The sequence below is a fragment of the Dinoponera quadriceps genome, unplaced genomic scaffold (assembly GCF_001313825.1).
Source record: "Dinoponera quadriceps isolate SergipeBrazil2010 unplaced genomic scaffold, ASM131382v1 scaffold1308, whole genome shotgun sequence".
In the NCBI taxonomy this organism is placed as follows: Eukaryota; Metazoa; Arthropoda; class Insecta; order Hymenoptera; family Formicidae; genus Dinoponera; species Dinoponera quadriceps.
In genome coordinates, this window is record NW_014555613.1 from 453,760 (window position 1) to 475,213 (window position 21,454).

Here is a 21,454-nt window from a genome sequence, read left to right on the forward strand (position 1 = left end):
TCTTTCGTGGCACATAACCGGCCTTTTAACTTCAAGGCATTATCTGCCAGCGGTGTGCATTCGCCGCGAGGTGGATTTTTCGTCAGGATCGTAAAAGGATCACCAAGAAATACCGACGGTCCAAGAAATCCCTCGTCCACGACCGTCTCTTCGGCGGTTTTCTGAAAAATTCGATCCCTTCTCAGACCCTTTTACGGTTTTTACGGAGCGGAACGGTCCAGACGAATATACGAAACTCCAAAATTGCATATGGCAACTTCGCTCACGCGACACCCACTAAATATTACAATAAGAGCAGTCTCGATGATTTTTAGCGTTGCAACGCGTCGTGGGAAAGTTTCGGTCGGAGCTGCGTGACCATTAGCAAATGCATGTTCGAGGGAACTAATCCGGCATATTATATATCCTATAATTTGCCTGTGGATTTTCATGGTGCCATAAATTTACACATAATAATTCTCCAACTTTCCGGTTAATTTTCCCGAAATGCATTATATCGCAAAGTGAGGTATTACATTATCTCTCGGCAATATAAAATCGCCAAATTAATTCGTTGCTCATTTTACTAAAAAAATCTACACTTTGAATATGTTCCTGTAATTGTTTTTTTGCTGAAATATCGTCTATGTACAAAATATTAAATGCAAAAGCCGGTACCGACTAAAAATTTACGGGTAGTTTGTTTCAAAATTTTTGTGAATAAATCCGTTAATCTTTAATCGTACATTTTACTGCGAAGTGCACGTATTCTACGTGCATCCAATTATTTTGAACTTAATTATTATGGCGAATAGAGTTATGGTCTAATATATCGCTGGTCGTTTAGATTCTTTCTCTCTCTCTCTCTCTCTCTCTCTTTTGCGTGTTTGATAAAACAAACTTTGGTATAATAAAGCTAATAAGGAGAATCGTTAGTTCCATGAACGTGCGTTTCAAGAACGACGGGGCAAACCCGGGGGTGTCACGCGTCACGAGATCTGACATAGCGTGTGTCGTCGTTCGCAGAAAGCGCGATAATGAGGAAGATGACAGAACGTAACGGATGCCGCCGACTAGCTGCATCTGCAAAACTCAAAGAAACTCGTTCGATGTTCATACTGTAATACTATTAATACATTTACTCTTGTCAACGCGTAGAGCGACACAACGTTGTTATACGATTGATTGTTGTTATTATCGATATTATTTTTATATTTGCACAATTATATCATATTTAAACACAACATCGTCAGATATATCGTGAACCTCTTTTTAACATTAACATTACGTTGTATTGCATACGTTATATGATGGGAAGAATTAAGCAAAGCTTCTTGGCTCTCGTTATAGTCTATATTTACTTTTTTTTATTGGGAAGTTTAAAACTGTCGACGGGACGGCAGATCTCAACTGCGACCCGTGCAAGTAGATCCGCGAATCAAAAGGAAGCAGCAAACGAACGGACAGAAACTAACAAAGGTAGAGGCTCTAGCTGACAAAAAATCCGCGGCTGGACCAGGCTCTCGGAAATGCCGAACCGGTCGTAAACGGGAGATTCTGGCCTGTTTCCTCCGCGAACACGGTGCTCCTCTCCCCCCACTCTTCTCCATAGAAGTATCTGCCTACGATGAAAAGAGCGAGCAAGTCGAATGACGGAGGGATAAAGAAACAATCGGTAAACAGAAGCGAGGGTCGAGGAGCGCGGACGAGGGGTCCCCGATAGGGAGACCCGACGGAGGGGGTGGAGGATACACCGTCGCCGACCTGTGTTTTACTTTATAGCATTTAGCCCGTTGTTTGTCTTATTGCTATTAGGCTCCGTCAATTAGTAATTGCATTTTTAATGCCGATTCCGTGAATCGGGTCCACTGGCTCGGTTGCTCGACACGGCGGACGGCACAGGGGCCCAACCTTGGTGGCTCACAAGAGCAGGTCCGGATGGCCGGGCGACGTGGTGGGAGAAGCTGTGTTCTCTCCGTGTCGGCCGGTAGGCACCGACCGTGGCCGCCGGGAGGGGGGCATGTCATTAGGAGTCATTAATATCGCGGACCTCTGTAATTTGACACACTTCCGATCGCCTAGCGCCACCACCACCACCGCCGCCGCCACCCGCTCCATTTTTCTCCTCTTTCTCCGCGCCGGACCTTACGCGACCGCTCGCCCCGCGGGTTCCTCCCGCTCGCGTCTACCTGCGTCTCCCTGCGAATCGCCGCGTCAGGAACAGGGCGAAACCACCGACGAAACGTCGTGCGCTCCGCGACACGATATTCATGTCATTTCGCGCAGTCGTCAGTGACTCTCACGAGGAAACCAACTGCAGCTGCTGAGATCGTCACGTTTCGGTATCCATGCGCGATGATCTCGACGAAAAAGCTAATAAATAAATAAAGTAGCCCGGTAATCGTGATACAACCGGAAAGGAGATAATTCCTCTCGAACATAACATATATATACATACATATATCTTACATATAAATATATATTTATATATTTGAGAGTGGGAATATAACAATATCCTGCAGGGTTTATCAGATGCTATTGAGATGTGATACAATGCAAATTGCCCGGCGGCAGATGAAAGATACACCAACCGTTAGTCAGTCAAGGAAATAATTTTTCTCCATTCACGATCCCCACAATCGACGTTAGATCGTGCAGACACTTACACCAGGCGCAATTAGCTCTCTTATTATGCCGTCGTACGGGTCGAGACGTAATGCTCGCAGCCGATACGTTGCCGATTACAAAATCGTGTCCGAGCGGACGCGGCATTGGTAATGCAATCGCAATTAATATGATCCGCGGATGCTAATCGGACTTCTAATCGTTTATTCCCGCGTCGTACAGGCACACCTGTTCGACCGATATGGTCAGACTTGGGATTCTTTTAACGCGCACTTCTCTCGCAAAGATCTTTCGCGAACGGTCACGTTACTCATCATACTTTCTAATGTGTGTGCGCGCGCATCGCCGCGAGTTTTTTTTATTTTCATAACGAAACACGATGTCAGCTGCCGTTAACCGCCGGTCAAAGGCGTCGTTAACGTACGTAATCTCTGAAATCAAAGAGCCCAACCGTCCTGGTGCTTATTTCATGTGACTCTATCGCTCATATAAACGTTTAATAATGTAGTTTCTTACACTGAAAAATGAGTTTGGTTGGGTCTACTTGGCAATGGACAACCAAACATATTTTGCTTGAAAGAAACAAAACTTCCGGTTCTCATGAGTCAAATTTGATTTTTATAACTAGAAATTCTGTTTCCTTTAACCAAAACGGGTTTAGTTATTTATTATCAAGTAGGTCTAACCAGACTCAATTTTCAGTTTAAACAGTTTAAATAGTAACAAACATGGCAAAACTGAAATGCCAAATAATCAAAAATGACCGATAACGCATCACTAGCCTAAACGCTTTTAAAGAATCATTTTCGTACGCGTACCTTCAAGCAAAGCGAACGACGGAGGTCGATGACGATGGAGATTTCGAAGGGCAGACCGGAGATCGATTTCACTTGGTATTCAAACGATTTTCGCGATAAACTGGCCCCGAAGACTGCTCGGTGACGCGAGTAAGGACGATAGTACGTCTTCGCGCAGACTTTGTTATTCAAATCGCTCACCGGACCGGAGCGACCGCGGGAAACCGCTTTTGAATGTCAAAACGACTTCCCGATTTTCCCGTAGGAAGACCTATTCACACTTCGCAGCCCCACGTGTGATTTTCCCGATTCGCGAAAATCTGACTTTAATTTTCTCAAATTTTTCTCAGATATTTCATCATTGCGTTTTACTTCTTGATATAGAAAATGTTCGAACTCAACATATTATTAATAAGTGAATTCGTAAAAGAGCTAGCAGTTATTCATATTAGCCGTTAATACGCGTTTTTACTAGCCCCATATTTTTGTTAAAATAAAACAAAATTTTTACATAGTAATATATATGTTCGAAGAAAATCTTTCTAAAAATCACACATGTAATTGAATGTTTAATCGTATTGATAGTAATTTGTCGCGGTATTAAATTTAATATTCAAATATTCAAAGTATCTAATAGGGGATCATTTCCGTTTAAGAAAAATTCATGCTCGATGCACGGTAAATTCGCGAGGATCGTTAAGAAGTACTTTGATCGAGTTGGTTCACTTTGTTATTCGAATCGGGGGTGACGACGCGGTCGTCCTTTTGAATACAGAGAAGCCTTTACCTTCTCTTCGAGCTTTTCGGGATTTATGCGTCACGGCCGCAGCGGGACGGAGCAAATTCAAATTCCGCGATGGGATTTCTCGGGGATTTTCAGATTTTTATCGGTGGCATCCACCGGCGAATGTCCCGTAAACGGAATATGCTAATTCCGTCGAGTGCTGAAGCCACGTTGGCTTCTTTTCTGCCCGCACGTATTGTCCGTCCACGTATGTGTACGAGAATATGGTGGTAAGGGAGGAGGGGGAGGGGGAGAAACGGTAAAATGACGGGATAAGTAAGTAAGAAGATTTTCTAATTTTCCTAAATTAATAATAAATAAAACGAATTAGTGTCATTAGATGCCTTTAATAAATTACTTCCCCTTTTTCTACGCGCACGTCAGGACCAATCGATACTTTCATTACGCGTCTTATGACAGTGGACTCCAAGATATTTCATTATTGCCGAGAGACAACATCATCAGTTTACTTGTATTTTAATTTTCTACTTCCTAGATTAAACTTACAAGCTACAATCGCTGATAATTTTAACGCACCATTTAACAAGACAACCGGCGGCACCCAACTGGCAGGTACGTCTCAAGCACTTTACCTGAAAGTACGCGGCGCGAGTCCCGCGGCGCAAGTTGGGTGCATACACGTGCATACGTCGTGAGAAGTCTAATCGTATAAGTGGAAGCGAAACCTAGCGTAGCGGGCCTTTCTGAGAACGGAGGATCGTGGGCCGAAGATGAACGCACCCGCGGACGAAGAATCGAACAACAACGGATTCGCGGCGAACGAGCTCGGCTCGGGATGTTTTCTCTCCCCCGGCGGCCGGCGTTGCAATTCTCACGGCTCGGGGACGACTTCCGTTCTTGTTCCCCGACGAGCGAGGTCTGATTTGATCGCGGAGAGATTAATTCGCTCGCCCACGCCGAAAATTAACCGGCCACCGCGGAGAGAAGTCGTGAGAAATTGCACGGTCGATGAGGAGACAAGACGTTACTTATGAAAATGGCGCTGATCGACGGGTGGGTGTCGGCGCCATTGTCGTAATGCGCTTACAAGGAGGAAGGCGGAGAAAGAGGCTAGCAATTAGCAATTTAACCAATAACTCTGCAATTGGTGATTCCATTAATGGGACGGCCGTTCCCACAGAAGACGGAGCGTTTTTCGCCGTTTTTCTGGCGCGGGGCTGCTCCCCTTCCGCGAAGCCGCGCAATTGCCTCGTGAACGTATAATTATTGCATTAACGACTCGAGCCCTTCCCCCTTACCGCAGTTACCCGCGGGATTATCGATAATACCCGCTGCGCGCCGTTTGATTCCGAGCGGTGCACAATGTGCAGCCGCCGCCGAGACGCCGTTCTCGCAGTTCCTTCGACGCTTCCGTGGCTGTGCGCACCTTCTCCCGGGACGACATCGTTAAGAGTAGTTTCTCGCGTCGCCCCAGATACGGAACTACTCGTTAATCCTTGCGTTACGATCGAGCCGATCAGTCCTCGCGAAAAAGAAACGCCTATGGAAGTGGAACGACTTTGAAATGTGTTATCCGCAACTATCTCGAGAGATTGGATTCAAACGTTGCAGAAGACTGACTTTAACACGTTGACTGCCGCGTCACCTAGATGTAGATGATAGTTTTATTTACTTGATAAAGAAGGATTTTATTAAATTTTTAGAGGGATATTAACAGTACGAAGTGTCGCGTGAAGCGAGAAGCGGACATAAATTTCGGCAGTAAGCGTGTTAAAAGCCTGAAAACTGATGCCTAAAAATTTTATCAGCGAAATGCTGATTTCTTTCTGCGAGGTCAGCGTCGTATTGGCTGCACAGAATTCATCGCAAGTGGAAAGTAGTGGTAGTTACAAAAAAAATAACAATTGTTGTTGCTGTATTGGGGGAAAATGCGACACGGAAGAGTTCTGCGGGTTTTAAAACCGTCGAATATCCATATCCATTGTTCGTTGCAGGGGACAATTAAAGAAGTCGCAAGCTACACGCGTGACCAGAAAATGGGCTGTTAATAAATTCGCGTTGCGCCAGTAGGCGGATCAATAATCGACTACCGATACCACGCGCGAGCCGTGTACCCCACGCGGTCAATTACACATTAATTAAACAATCAATATTTATTAAGCTTATTATCGGACAGAACCGCTTGAGCTCCGAGTATTAATTCGATTGTGCGTGCACGCGGTGAGGTCAGCCGTATTTCGTTTAATAGGTGCCATATTGTTCGTAACGACGTAATAAATATGGACGCGACCAAATGAAGACGATAAATTATCGAACGCCCCCGCTGTCGGCACCGGGTGTCCCCTGTTCTCTCCCCCTCCGCCCTAGCATCTCTATTCGGTTCCCCTTTGCGCTCTCTTGGCCTAGCGTTTTCCTTTTACTAAACTCTCGTCACCTCAGTGACCGTACGACGTCTTGTAAATTTCAGCCTAATGCTGCAGATGTTCAAATTAGATTTTTATCTAACTCATGTATATGCGAGCGTGTGTGCTTCGAAAGTTTCAATTATAGATAGATAGATGCGTTGTTCATTAAGCATTTTGGTCTCCTCAGTCGTTAAAGAGGAAAGAAATACATAATTAGGTTAAGATTTAACAATAATTGCATGTGAGTTTAAATATTATCAGAACACATGATTTGTTGAGAACTTCTAATAATTAAAGTTACCATACACTATGCGAGACAATGTAGGCATTTTACTATCTAAATAGGGATTACATCCTTTTTAACATAGGACTTATCGGATTCACTCCTCGATTTCGAATGAAATTATTCATTCGACTATTCTCAGAGTGGAGAATTTATTCTATATGAGTAAAAATTAACCCGAATCCAAGTGATTCGTTGGTTATTCTGTTTTTAGAGTGAAATTTTGCTCGAAGGAATTTAGAGAGTGCGATATAATTGGAAAGGCGGATGCGAATTTTATATTATGCAATTACATAAGATATCAGTTTTCAAATATGAATATAATTGCGTGACTGTTTGCAAATTGAGAGAGCGAATGTCCGATATTTGAGCGTGATACAGTTACTTTTTATACGTTCAAGTAATAATATTCCATTAATTTTTAAAGATTACTTTCATTAAAAAAATTATAGTGTACCAATGATATCCAAGATTAATCGAAGATCACTTTATTAAAGATCGACGCGGCGGGGTGGAGACTTCCCGTATAACGCAGGAAGTAACAACTTAACTAACTGGATGACCGTTTAAACACGGCGTTTTCAACCCCCCTCGATAAAATCTACTACCTAACCCCCCAGTCCTGCTTCCGCCTTTCCTTCCTCGTCGCTTATTATAATCAATTAGCGCCACGTTATCTACCAGCACGCGATCGTACGGATTGCCGATACGTATACACTCGCTGTGTTGAGGGGTGCAACCCTCCTAGTTTTTTATATACACCACGGACTCGTGGGGGTGGCCCTGCCTGCAACAGGCTGATGAGTGGCAAGATCTTGCTATGATCCCTTTTTTTCATTCGTCTTGTTTCTTTCTGAAGCGCAACGTATCTCTTCGCACATTCGAATACCACCACGTTACAAGTAACGAGCATCGATTTGTAACAACGTCACACGTGGAGAAAGAGGGAACATTATACCTTCCCGAGTGCGTTATAACGCTGTGATGAGAAGCAGGATCGTTTGTTACAACAGTAACAAATTATTTCACGCGCCTGACCACTTCTGTAATCATGTAGCCTGTAATAGCGAAGAGCCCTCGCAACAGCGCTTCCCAGCAATGGCGTTAATGACATCGGATGTGGTATAAGGAAGAACACCCCTTCTCTTCTCCCCCGAGGATAACGCACGACGGACGGATTAAATTGCGCGAGAAATACGAGACGGTGCGCGTTTATCTTAAGCACGGAATTGTATGAGTCAGCTGACACACAGGAACCTAGCCTCCTCAACCTACGGTATGTACCCACCGTCGCCCGTAGGTCTCGTTTACCCGCGGTAAGGGTGTATCTACTGGCGAACGGGAAAGAGTTCGTACAACGGAGATCGGGGAAAGGGGGAAAGAGAAAGAGAGAGAGAGAGTAGGAAGGAGGAGGGAGAGAAAGAGACAAAAAGAGTGACGAAGGCAGCGCCTATCGCTCTTTCCGCGCCTTTCCTCGAAGATCTTTTACGCTTCTGCAGAAACCCGATAGCCCCGTCAGCCATTAAGCCAGAGCCGTGCCCGGTGAAAGGTTGGTAAGGAGGGCGAAGGGCGAGAGCGGAGTCGGTAACAATGGGGGGGAAAGAGGAGTTCGCTCGCCGGCGCGTGGAGGAAAGGGGGTGGTAAAGTACAGAGGGGCTCCGGGAAAGGGAGAAAAAGGCGCACCGCTGTGTACGGCGGCTGCCTCCTCTATACGCGGAACCTCGTGATCGTCATCTCGCGAGTGCGTTAACATCGACGCAGGTATTACCGGGTAACCGTCGAGAGATGGATGAGATCTCGCTCTTTGGATATTATCTGGTCTATCGGCGTCCATATCTGCGCCCTCGCGCGTGCGATTGTGATCTTCCCGACCGTGTCTTGAATATTTGTGAATCAAATAGAGTGTAATTTTACACCACGTCTTCTATTAATAAGAATATGTCGGGGCCGTCGGATAATATCGGAAGATAGAAGGAAATTAATCCCCCGATGTCGACTCTATCTAAAAGTTAAGCGTAATGGAATCTATAGATTGATAATTGTATGATTTATGTCGAACGGGCGGAGAAATCGATGTATTCAATGAGTCTTGTTCTCACGACTCTAACTGCGTTCACACGATTTGTCAACTCTCCGGCAAACTCCATGTGGGAAGAGACACGGGCTTTACATTCATTTGGAAATAATTCCTGTGAGGTCGGGAACGGGGGATGAAACAGTTTCTCCACAATTTCGTCACGTATATAGGCATATGAGTAGATGAGTTCACGGCGAGGATGCTGCCGCGCGAGCTCCAACGACCGGGAACGTTGACCGTTTAACCGAGAAAAACGGTCGGTGAGACGATTCTATTGCCGCGTAATTGTCATTTCGCGGAGAAACGGTGGCCACGTCTAGACGCCGGTAATTGTGGCAAAAGGACAAAGGACGATACGCGCAGGTAAACGTCGCCGTTACGTTCTTACCGGAACGACGCTCCGGAGCGACCAGCGTCCGCATCGTCGTCGTCGTGGTGGTGGTGGTGGTGGCGAAACGCCGGAATAATTAAGCTCATTATGACCGCTCCATCTTGTAGGAGCAGTGCCGAAGCTCATAATTGGTTTAATCGGCGAGCGGGTTTCATTAACGGGAAATTAATGAATAAGAAACCGGAGAGAAAGGGAGAGATGATTATAAATATTAAAGATGAGAAAAGAAAAGATGTATACGCATGTTGAACTGACAGTGGAGATTATTATATTAGAAAGGTATTTTATCACTCCTTCTCTGTAAAGAATTCTCCCCGTGCAGCTGTGCTTCAACATGTCTCCGATACGTTAATTTTCCCGTGAAGATGTCATGTTTCTCGCGAATTCAAAAGGAACATTAATGCAACAAGTAGGTTAACGTTAATGCACTTACTTAATGTGTTAGTTTCACGAAGTGCACAATTTTCTCCGTTCTGATTTTTAGTCCCAACGTTTCGGAGCGGAACTGCTTTAACAGCGGCTCTAATTACGCGATACACATTGATGTTCCTTGGCAGCGGAGTGTAACAGATTAAAACGCACTTTACAAGAAGTGTAATCTGAAACCGGTCATAGTGAAGCTATTTTCCAAGTGATAGCAGCGCCGCTTGAATTCGCAGGTGCTCCTCTCCGAGCTTAAGAAATCAGGTCTGCGCCGCCGCGTATCCTTATGTACGTCGAGTATCTCGAATAGAAATGTTTCCTGGAAACACTGACTATTGGTCAGAAATTAGCTAACATTTGTTACCTTATTTGTTTCGATTACTTTCTGGTTCTTGTAGTTTTGGGCTAAGAAATAAGAATTAAAATGCACCAAATTTTGACTGATCAGAAGTTAGCTAGCACTCACAATTTTCAAGTTGGAAAACCGTTTTTCCCCATTTTTCCGCGAATCAGTTTCTATTTCAAGGGGAAAATTAGTTTAGAAAAATTCACAGTGTGTTAAAACTTGCCATATTTACTTCTTTTCTGCAAAGAGCATAAGGAACGGAAATAATTCGCGGAAAAATGAGAAAAACCTGACTAGTTTCCGAAACCGGCTAGTTTCTAGGCGATAACCAGAATTTCTGGTTTGCTTTCTACCCGGGGCGTTTCCGAACTGAAATATCGCGTTCACCCTTGCCCGGCTAAGATCCGAAGATTCGAGCTCGATTGAGCTCGAGTTGTCTCGAGAAACGACCGCCACTCTCTTGTTCTGCAACATTGTCTTTGACAGAGATGTAGAGCGTGGGTGGGCAAACGACGCGAGCAACGATCGGCGCTAGACTACTAAAAAAAGAACTTCTGCGGGAGTCTGATAAGCCGGGGGGTATTTCACACTCGGACTGCCCTTGTATGGCGCGGGGCGCTAATGTAGCGTTATTTAACTCGGTTAGGCGCACTCCCCTTGACTGGACGGCCGTCCGCCTCGCGGGGAACCCCTGGAAAAATCCGGGGGTGCTCGCCGTCCCGTGAAAACGCCGCGGGGGCGGTGACACGCATAAAATAGCCAGCTATTCCGCTTATAACGTCAGGTGGTAGACGATTACGTGCCGAAAGTCACTTTCTTCGATGTCTGTTCGTTCGTTTATCGTATTGAAATGTAGACGGGAACGTCTAGAATACTTCTTCTTGGATAAGTTTTGGAACGTATCCCATGTTCAATAAGAGAACTTTTTTGGTCATTTTTAGAAGATATATTTTCTTAATGGACGCGAAATCGCGAAAATGATGAAAAAAAGTTGCATCCTTTTTGTGACTGACCATACAACGATGATAGAATCAGAAAAGGGCAATGATTTTCTCGCGAATGTGTAATTTAGTACGAATGTACGAAACACGTAAAAAATTTATGACATTTTTGGAAAATCTAGATTCGTACACAGAGAAAAAAGATAAGTTGAATTAACTGATCTTTTTTCTCTGTGAAGGACTGCCGAACTATCAGATTTCTTTTGGTTGAAACTTTAGATACTCGGAGGGATGTTTTGTAGCGTATAATCTACTATGCTCGGAAAGCGCGGCGATCGGTGCCGCTTTAAGAATGTCGATAAATTTTCATTCTCACGGAGGATGAATATCGATTTTGTAGGTAGCACGTGCCAAAAGGCAATATCTGGCGAATATGTTAAGGAAGTCGCATACATCGGGGTCAGTACAGCGTGAAAATAGAATGTAAAGTGCTCGCAGGCCTCCCCGTTTATGCTGACCGGCTGCGGGGCGGCCTTAGGCGCAATAGGGCGGTTTCCACGGGGGGTTGGTTTGACGTGTATGACGTGCCGGCCACGTGACCGGCCTGCCAAGCCGACAATCACTGCTCTGAGTTACGCAGGACGAATCTTAAGTATGGGATATTCAAATAATCTCGACGTTGCTCTCTCGCTTCTCCGTTTCGGAAAACCGACGGAGATTCGCCTTTCTCACGAAATGATTGGCGGTGGCTCTACTACTCTGACATGTTGCGTTTGATTTTAAGAGAAATTTATCTTTACGCGTTATTTATCTAACGCGTTTTTTATTTTACTTTTACTCGCTGGTTGCAAATTTAAAAGAACGACCCAGCTTTAATAAAGTTTGCAAACATTTATTAAAATAATATAAAACGATTAGCATATAAATTAGAAAAAATTCCAAAAAGACTTACACAAAACTTGAAAGTAACAAATTTGTTTTGCATACATTTATTATGATACATTTGCCAGAAATGGTAAATGTAAAATGGTACAAAGTATCGCAATCGGAGGAAAAAAAAGTATAATTTCCTGCTCGCTTGGTTATATCAGAAATCTCGCTTGAGCGATTTAAAATTCTATTTTCTCCGCTCTTTGTCCCCATAAAAAGATCCAAAAATCAAATTCCGACCAATCCACGGTAAAGTTGTTCGTAAGAGGCCGAGATGGTCAGCATGCAGGTCTACCGCACCATACATCACTGCCAGTCGAATAGCAAAGGGTGCCAATGCGAAATGGTGTCGAAGTATCGTCGCGAAACTCTCCCTCTTGGTAACGCTCTCCTTTATATGCATAGTTTCATTTCCTTATCGGAAATTTACGACAAACGCGGCGAAGGCGGAACGAATTCCCTGTCCATCATCACTTCGCTGATCCTTACTCATATGCTATATTCACCATCTCAGCTATATAGTTTATAAAATATTTTATGCAATTTTTTTACTTATTTTTATAATTTATTTTACTCATTTTATTATGCATTTTTATGCATCTTATATTTCTTATCAAAACTTATCATATTAATTCAATCTCTTCTAAATTACGACGTTCAATTCTCCTTATTTCCGAATACATTTCTTCACACCTTTTAGAAATTTGTAATCTTTGCAAGATTTTGAAACTATTGAATTTTCTATCATAGGATTCGAGGTATTCGGATAAATTAGATAACGTTCCGTATGTCTATCTGTATCTGAGTAACGGCTGCGTTTGATCTAGCAGCACGTGCCGAAGGGCTCGCACATTGCTTTCATCTAACGGTGGTCGAAGCTACGACGACGGTGACGACCTAACTGTTATTCGGCCGACTGTTTACCGATCCTCCGCATCTGCCGCGCGAGATCGACTACTTCGTTTTCATAACGCTGCAACCGCGGCTAATGGCGCCATGCGTCCGAGCATCTCGCTGCTTACCTGGCCCTTAATTTAGGGTTTCGCCGGTACGAGCCTTGGGCAACAACCATCATCGAATTTCGTCGATCAATAGCTGCGGGCCCGCGCTCGTCGCAACCGAAATAGACGAAATAAATTAGGTCCCGACGCAACCCGCGCTACTCATTTAGAGATTCGTTACCTGCGCGGTGTCAGCGTGTTCCTCGCATACATACACCGATAGTACGATTGATCCAAAGAACAAATTGGAGTTGGATCTATCAATTTTGTCACGATAAAAGAATCAGTTACATACATTTGTTCTTTCTTGAACTTGACTATTATTTTTAGTAAAAATTCTATGTTCGCCATGTTTCGTGTCAGATATGAACCACGATAAGAATCGAAGAATAAAGAGTTCAACCGCAAATATATTTCCCACGCAAAATATTCGAAGCGATTTCATCACATGACAACACTATATATATAATCTTACATGAAGGTAAAACTTACTTGAAAGAGCGATATTTTCAAACTGATATACTTCTTAATTACTTAATTTGAACATGTCGTGTTCTTTCTATTCAATACTTTTTTCCTCTCAATTCGTGAAAATTATTATTAAATAACACGAATATATAATATTTTTAATGGAACGATATAGAATTTCTTCATGTATAAGAGCAAGTTTTCTCTTTATATAAAATTATATATTATTACTTACATATGTGTGTGAGAATCTTTAATTGATACTAATTTTTTCTGTGCATGTATGGAATGAATTATACGTTTTACGGCTAATCGCAAGAATCTGGCAAGAATCCTTCGGAGTGCAGACTTTCAGGCACTCGTACATCTTGTCGCGCGCAGCTCACAGGCACCGTGCTAAGCACATATGTGCGCGTGCGTAAAAAGACACAGGAGAAAAAGGGGGAGGGAGAGGAGGATGGCCACGTGCCTCCGGTAGCACGCGACTAACCTAACGGTTTTAGACTCACCCCACACACACCGCTCGAAAACCAGTCCACCCCTTCTCTCGTCACCCTTGCCGAGCCGCCGGGCAATGCCGGTTCAAAACACGCCAGACGAAACACTGTTATTCTATTGGCTCTAGTATCTATCCCCCTCATGCCCTCCCTTTTGATACGCTTCTCCTCGTCGTCTACAGTCTCGTCGCGTTAACTGCCTCGATTTGCGGCATCCGGACAATACTTATGCGACTCCCGTAGTTTCCCGCCAGTGATCTCCGGCACGATTTTTCGAGATCGAGTTTGCTCAACAGAGGATTTCTTCAGCAACATATTACATTCTCCATTTATGATCGTCTTTCTCCTACGAGATCTTAGAATTCTTTGTACTCAGGAGGACATTAGCTTACCATATATATTCCTTATGCTCTCTCGGCCAATGATCCCAAAATATCAGGGTGTATTGTCTGTAATTTTACACGAATCAATCATAAATCTCGCGGTGTTAAAAACGCGTGACGTGGCGGTGCGCAGGAACCGATCGGATCCGATCTGTTATGTCGGACGTTTCCTCACGATAGTCTCGCTCTGAATGAAGACCGGGGCCCGGCAAGCATAATCGAATGACGTAAGGCCCTAATAAAATCGTAAGTCGGTTGACAGGCGGTGCATGTACCCCGGGAATAATAGCCGGAGAATTCCTCCCCCGTAACCCGGGCCGGGTTGCATTGTCGTCGCCTTACGTAAGAATGGCGACGAAGAAACGACGCGGAGGGCAGATGCTGCTTAGACATTCGGTCGCGTCGCTACACGACCGGCAAAGAACGGCCAAGCGGAGAGGAACCCGGCTCTAATGCGATCTGCCATCTTAGAGGGGTGCGTCTTGCGGAGACGCGCGAGTAAATCGGGGGAATCGAGTTCTGCGACGATGAGAAACGTCGACTCGCAGTCGCGTCACCTCGTGCGACTGTGCGATCATTCTGCGTAAATGCATTTTTCGACCAAGAAATTGGTGTCGATCCGTTTCGTTGATCAATGAAAATATACGTGCAGTGGCGCAAAAACTCAATGATCATGCGCGAAAGTTCACGGCCCTGGTAAGTCATATTCCGCTCCCGATATGCCGTAAATTAATTCCTGAGAAATAGAGACGTAATCACTAGCCGTCACGAACGTCGGAACAATCGTTTGTACGAGAGTTCCGTGATTCGTGAAAACAATGGATTAAACGCGATGCGAAAAACTCGCTTCGTGATGCTTAAGGTCAGGAAACTCGCGTTGCGCTTGTACTGCAGAGAATATAATCTTTCTTATTTTTTTATCTGATCGAAGAAATCGGTCGCGGTCGGAAAAATAGAAATGCGACGACCGCGTTTGCCTGTCTATTCGGTCAGCCGTTCTGTTAGAAGAGAATCATAAGAGACTGCAAAGGAAACTGATCGATTACGAGACCGCTGTGGAACAAGAAGAAGAAGCGACGCAAGGCGCGCGCGGATTAAACGACGGAAAGAGGACCGAATAAATTGCGAAGACAGTGCGGCGAGGTGCAACAGAGATCGCGAACTCGCGGGTGGATCGAGGATGCATGAAGGAAGACGAGGGGATGAAACAGAGAGGGAATACGGGACGCAACCGCGAAATCAGGCCGAGCCGTGAAAATAACGATTTCTCTTTTGTGATGTTCTCCGCGCGTACGTTAAAGCGAGAAGGGCCGGTTTCAGGAGGAGGGATTCATCATGGGCCCGCGTGACTCGTCAATATTTTTCCCGGGATGCCTCGAGGATCGATATTTTATGTAGATCGCGCGGAAAGGGCAGCACGCCCTCGTCGTCGGTGGCTATTCTCACCTCGACGAACAAAAACATCCTGAATCGGAGAATGATCGGAAGGAGGAGAGAGAGAGAGAGAGAATCTCGGGAAGAGAAGACGAACAGAAAGAGGCCGCCGGTTAGGATGGGATTCTGGTTGCACGGTGCTGTGGCCAGAATTCATCCAGAAAATGAAACTTTTTCATAGCGATTTCTCGCTTGCGATCAGAGTAAGCGTCTGTCGCTATTCATCGGTCCAGTCGGCAATTTAGATAGGAATGTATACGCTACTGTTCGGTGAAATCGGAATGCATTCTGATAGAATCGATATATGTCGCTGATTTTGCGTGAGTGATCATGTGTTCATGTATTCGATTTGAGATAAATGAATAATCAGTCATTGAGATCTTTTATTATAAATAGATTTTGAGAAACTATTTTTGTCTTGAAAAGGCAAATTAATTAATTCGTTTATTCAATCATGAAAATATAATTTTACTTTAATTCTGGAACTTTGGAGAGTAAACTTGATAAAGTAAAAGAAAACAGGATTATTATACAGTTGTATTAGAGAGTGTTAATCTCTGGTAAAAATGTATGCAGTTTTCCTAGGCACATAGATATCTAATTAATATTAATGCGTTCTTATTAGTTGTAACAATATTGCGTAAGAAATGCACAAGAATTTGATAGAATATCACTCAGGATTATTTCTAGGACAAGACTGCCCATTTCATGAGCAGCAGACATGCTTATTAATTAATTGAATAATTTTTTCGTCCATTTATTGTTTCGTTTTCGTTCGATAAATAAGTCAAGATTTCGCGCATCTTTTGTGTACAGTAACTGCAGGAAAAGTATTACATCTTGATTGGAGTCCCAAATAATTTTATTCCTCACTTACTAAACAGAAATCGATAAACTATCCAGTAACTGTTGAAAAAATGCATGAAATTTCCACCAGGGATTTGGAGAATAAACTGATCTCAGTAAAAATATATCATTATTATCGTATCAGATAGTAGTAATGTTTAAAACGATATTTCCTCCTTGTACAAATGAATCGTAAGGTGAGCAAAGAGTGTAGAGCAGGTCTCGCCGAAAACCGCATAATCCTCGGTAGCCGGTCTTCAGGTGCGCTATTGTGCTACGCTTTATCACCTGACGGACGTGACTCGCACACTCCTGATCCTGGACGTTCGCTCGCACTCGGGTCGTCGGCCACATAGTTTTCGCCGTGGGTCACGCGAAGAAGAGGAGTCGTGAGCTGGAGGTAGAAGGCGAAGGTCGCCGCTGCGGCCTCGCATGCTCGACCTCTCGTAGGAACAGCACGTACACAAGGGCTGCATCCAGCTGTACTGCTGCTCCCCCCCACCAGCCGTTACTTGCATTCGCGCGACTTTCCACGACGGTGTTTTCGTCGTGAGTGTGCGTGGGTGATGGATAGACGGTTACCGTGTCACTCGCGCTAAACGGACTTGAATGGCTCGAAATTGCATGGGCGACTGCATTGTGCCCGCATCGATGCACAATGGGCGGCCGCGCGCGTTGCTGTGTGTGTGCGTGAGCCGATGTATGCAGATGCGGCACAAAGGATCCATCGGGAGATAACGATCTTCCAGATGAGCGACATTCCTCCTTCGTGCGACTCGATATCGAGTCGGCCACGCTCGAGATTGGCGGGTGAATCTCGCGTCCGATGTCTTTCACCCGCGATCGTAAGGGTGAATTTGCCGATATTTCCAAGCTAATAACAAGGTAGTTACGTAGGACGCACAAACGACACAGACGAAACAGATGGTAAAACTTGAAGAGCGTATTTCTGCACATCTCGAGGGTGAAAGAAGGAATTATACAAACCTGGTAATTTTTTAAACAGATTTTTTGGTAAATCTCTCACATTCTTTACCCGCATACCTGAGAATTCTGCTTCTGCGAACGCAGCAGTTTTCGCGTCAAACTTTACAGATATATGTCAAAGATCCGTTGACGCTCATCCGCGTCTCCTCCCGTCTGTCCTCTCTTGTGGAGTCTCCAGGACGGGCCATGTATACCCTAAAAAAATCTATCGCGACGCTCGTTGGCGTTTCTTCAAACCGTCACCTGTGATTCGCCGAGAGCGAAGCGTCGGTTACTCGCTAACTTACTGGAAAAAACGGAAAAAAACCGTCGTTTCTCACGTCTCAGACTGCGTCTGTGTGTGTACGGCTGCTGTACGTGTGCCTAACGCAAAGAAAGATCGCTGGTAGTTTCATCCGCGCTCCTTCTCTCTTCCTCTCTCACTCCCTCCTTTCGCGCTATCAAAAAGTATCGCGCACCTGGTACAACGCGAACCGTCATTTTTAACGCGCTATTTTCACGCTAATGCACAAAGCAGGAGCAAGGGGTAAAGTCGAAACCGGTAGAAATCACCCCAAAAGTCTTGGACCCCTTCGCCTCCCTCCTCCCTACCATACGCATCGTCTCTCCCGTTCTCCGCGAGAAATCTCCCGGGGGCCCGCAGATTCTCACGGAAAAAGCGTAATTTCCGAGGAAAAAAGGGAGGGACGATGCAAATTCGTGGATGAAAAGGGAAGGCCGCGTGTGAGAGAGAGGGGGAGACGCGCATGTACCTGCCGCAACATCTCGCGCGACGGAAAGGACGGGAAGGGTCTGGGATGCACGTGAGGGGAAGAGGACGCGCGCGTCGAGCGAGAGGCGAAATTTTATAGGGAATCCACACCAATACCGCACGTTCTTCGCAGCTTCCTGGAGGCATCCTACCTGACCTGTCGGGTCTTTTTTCTTCCTTCTTTTTTTATGATTTCGGGAGAATCCTCCCGTCGCAGGTAACGCAGATGGAGAGGCGAAAATCGGGTCGGGTCCCCGGCAAGCAACGTGACGCGCTCGCAGGATTCACAGGATTATGAATTCTTTCTCCTCTTTTCCCCGCTCCAGCCGCGTCGGTAACGATCATTCCCGGGTCGGTAGCGCCTCCGCGAACGTATATCGAAGTACCCCACCTGCGCGCTCGCGGCACAGCGTTTTTACGAGGCTCTCGCGAGCGTTTATCTCCATTTTCGGTTTCTCTCCTACTCTTTTATCCCGGAATCGGGAGTCGATGGGAAAGCACCGGGAGAGCGCCTCCAAATGGCTAAGCGACTTCCACTTTTTGGCGTCGCTGACCCTCGTCCCCTCCGACTTTCGTCTTCCTCCGCGCTTTTCGATTTTCCCACAAGAATACGAGAGGAAACGGTCTTCTTCTTGTGTCTTCAGTCGCGGCTGATTGCCCGCTTTCGTTTCCGTACTTTTGCGCGTCTACCGCGCGCTGTTGCGAAGGATAATTAAGGTCTGGAACACGTGGAAGTGACGATGACGTTAAAACTTTTGTCTTCGCAGCGTCATTAATGTTACCTCTAATTGCCTGTTTATTAGTTTCGAATCTACATTACAATTGTTTAGTAAAAAGTGAATTCTCACACACCGGTATATCTCCGTATAAACCATAATACAACTGCATGGGGAAGAAAATTTGATTGAATTTATTTGATAATAAATAAATCAAATGCGTTTTGCTTGAAGAAGATAAAAGTTTTCGTGTTTTTATAAACCAAATTTGGCTCTTGTAATCAGAAATTCCATTTTCCCCGACTGAAACGCATTTGTTTATTGTCAGGTAAATTCAACCAAACCTTTTTTCCGTGTGACGTACGTTACGTAGAAGTTTCACAGAACTTTTTTTTACGACCGACATCTGCAACAAATGTCTACGGAGGAAAAACTCAACCCCTAATAATCCGACGACGTGCGAGAATACTTGTTGTTGCTTCAACGTATTTGCGCACAACCACATTCGATCATTACATACAACTACATACGACCACGCACCCAATATACCTAGGTAAAAGTTGTACAAATCTGCGATCGGTTAACGGACGGATGTTCGAAAAACGTGCTTTGAAAAAGCTGCAGCATTTCCGAGAATGTACGAGAGGTCTTGTCGCGCGCACGCCCGACATACGCCGGGCATCGTAAATCCCCCTTCGGAGTAGCGCGGCGTATCGAAATAATTATAAAAAAATCGCGCGGGCCAATCGCGGCGCGTAAGCCCGTTTTCTCGAATCAGCGAATCGGTTCCGTGCCATTATCCAGCAACCCCGAGCGAGACGAAGGAGGTTCGATAAAGGGGTGGCGAGGGGGAGAGAGTCATAAGATACGATGATGGATGCTCTCGAAGGGTTGCCGCCGATCGAAGGGAGAGGGCATTCTAAAAGGGCAAAGGGTTCTCTTCGACCAATCGGCCCGACGCAAGCGACCAGCCCGGCCAATCCCTGGGGCCCAGCCGGGCCGTGTAGTAGGGGGCAGGGTTGGTGCCCCATCCTTAGGGGCACGGTTTCGTTGCGTCATTTTAACATTCGCTCTGTATCGGTTCGCCGGCAAGGACCGGCCGCGGTGACCTTCGGCAAACTTGGGCCCGCTCTTTCGACCGATCGCGGACGGTCGCGGTGTTAATATTAATGAGGTGTTAACGAGCGCGTCTTTAATCGTCCCACGTCAATGTAATTCGTCGTCGCGCTGCTCGATCGGTAAGCCGCACGACTCCCGGTGAAGAAAGTGGAAGGCCGTCGCGTTTTTCTCGCCGAAGCGTCCGGTTTCTTCGAGCGCGTCATGTCCTCCGAGGCGGGATGAAATCGCGCCGACCGATAGACCGACGCAGGATCGCCGAGTGCGATCCTTTTTGCCTTCGCCCGAGAAATCGATTATCGTGCTGGAGCTCGAGAGGCGTCCCGATGTGAGGACGGCGTACGGAGGGGACGGAGTTAAAATGGTCTTCCTGGAGAACTCCAGGATGATCCTCGCGGACATGCGTCTTCATGCCACCAGCACACCGACCACCACCCCCACGCGCTACCATCACCATCAGAAGTATAGAGCGCAAAACAACAATGATTGTACGGCGATAGCGCGATATCATTCTAACGCAAATCCATTATTACTGCTTGACAGGAAATTTGTGCATTTGACCTACACAAAAGTACTTAAAAATTTATTTCTAGGATATAAGGTGTATTTTTCGGAAATATATATTATTCTGTGAAATAAACCTTACATCCTGCAAATACATTTTTAGATACTTCTTTCTCAGTGTATTGAACTCACGTTACATCTGGAAATATTACACCAGAAGAAAAAAGTACTATATTCAAATAAATATTCGTGCTAAAGGATATTGGAATAATTATTTATTATCTTATTTTTGGGTTAAGTAAATATCACTCGAATGTAGCACTTTTTCTCCCATTCGAGTAATATTTATTTTAATCTAAGTGAAATAATTACTCCTTAGCAAATATTTACTTGAATATAGTTCTTTTTTCTTTCAATATATATACACAATTAACTTATCAGTCTGTTATATATTTTGAGAGTGTAAGAAAAGTGGTGTTGTATATTACTTAGACCGGCATAAAATGTAATTTGTATAAATTTATTGATTCTTTAAGAGATACCTTTTACTTGTTAAGATGCGGATTTGCACGGCGATGTCGATGGTCCCGAGCTCAGCGGCGATGACAGGAGTATCGCAAGTGACATCCAAGATGCCACTGAGGAGCACCTCGATAATGACTCCATGGGCTCGGACAGGGAGGCTCTTAACCTGGTGAGTAAATCTTTTTCTAACGTTTTCTTTCCAACTTATTTTCTAACGTATTTTTCTGCTATCTTTATTCTGCATTTTTGATCTAGCTTTTAGTTAGATTTTGCTTTTCTGTAGC

At 45.0% G+C, this 21,454-nt stretch overlaps 1 protein-coding gene across 1 annotated transcript in view; it reads left to right on the forward strand.

The window, feature by feature from the left end:
• LOC106744836 (POU domain protein 2-like) overlaps positions 1 to 21,454 on the forward strand; it is a 137,870-nt gene that overhangs the window by 107,375 nt on the left and 9,041 nt on the right. The window contains exon 5 of the mRNA XM_014619882.1: positions 21,203 to 21,339. Coding sequence (XP_014475368.1) covers positions 21,203 to 21,339 — 137 coding nt within the window. The remainder of the gene's footprint in view (positions 1 to 21,202; positions 21,340 to 21,454) is intronic.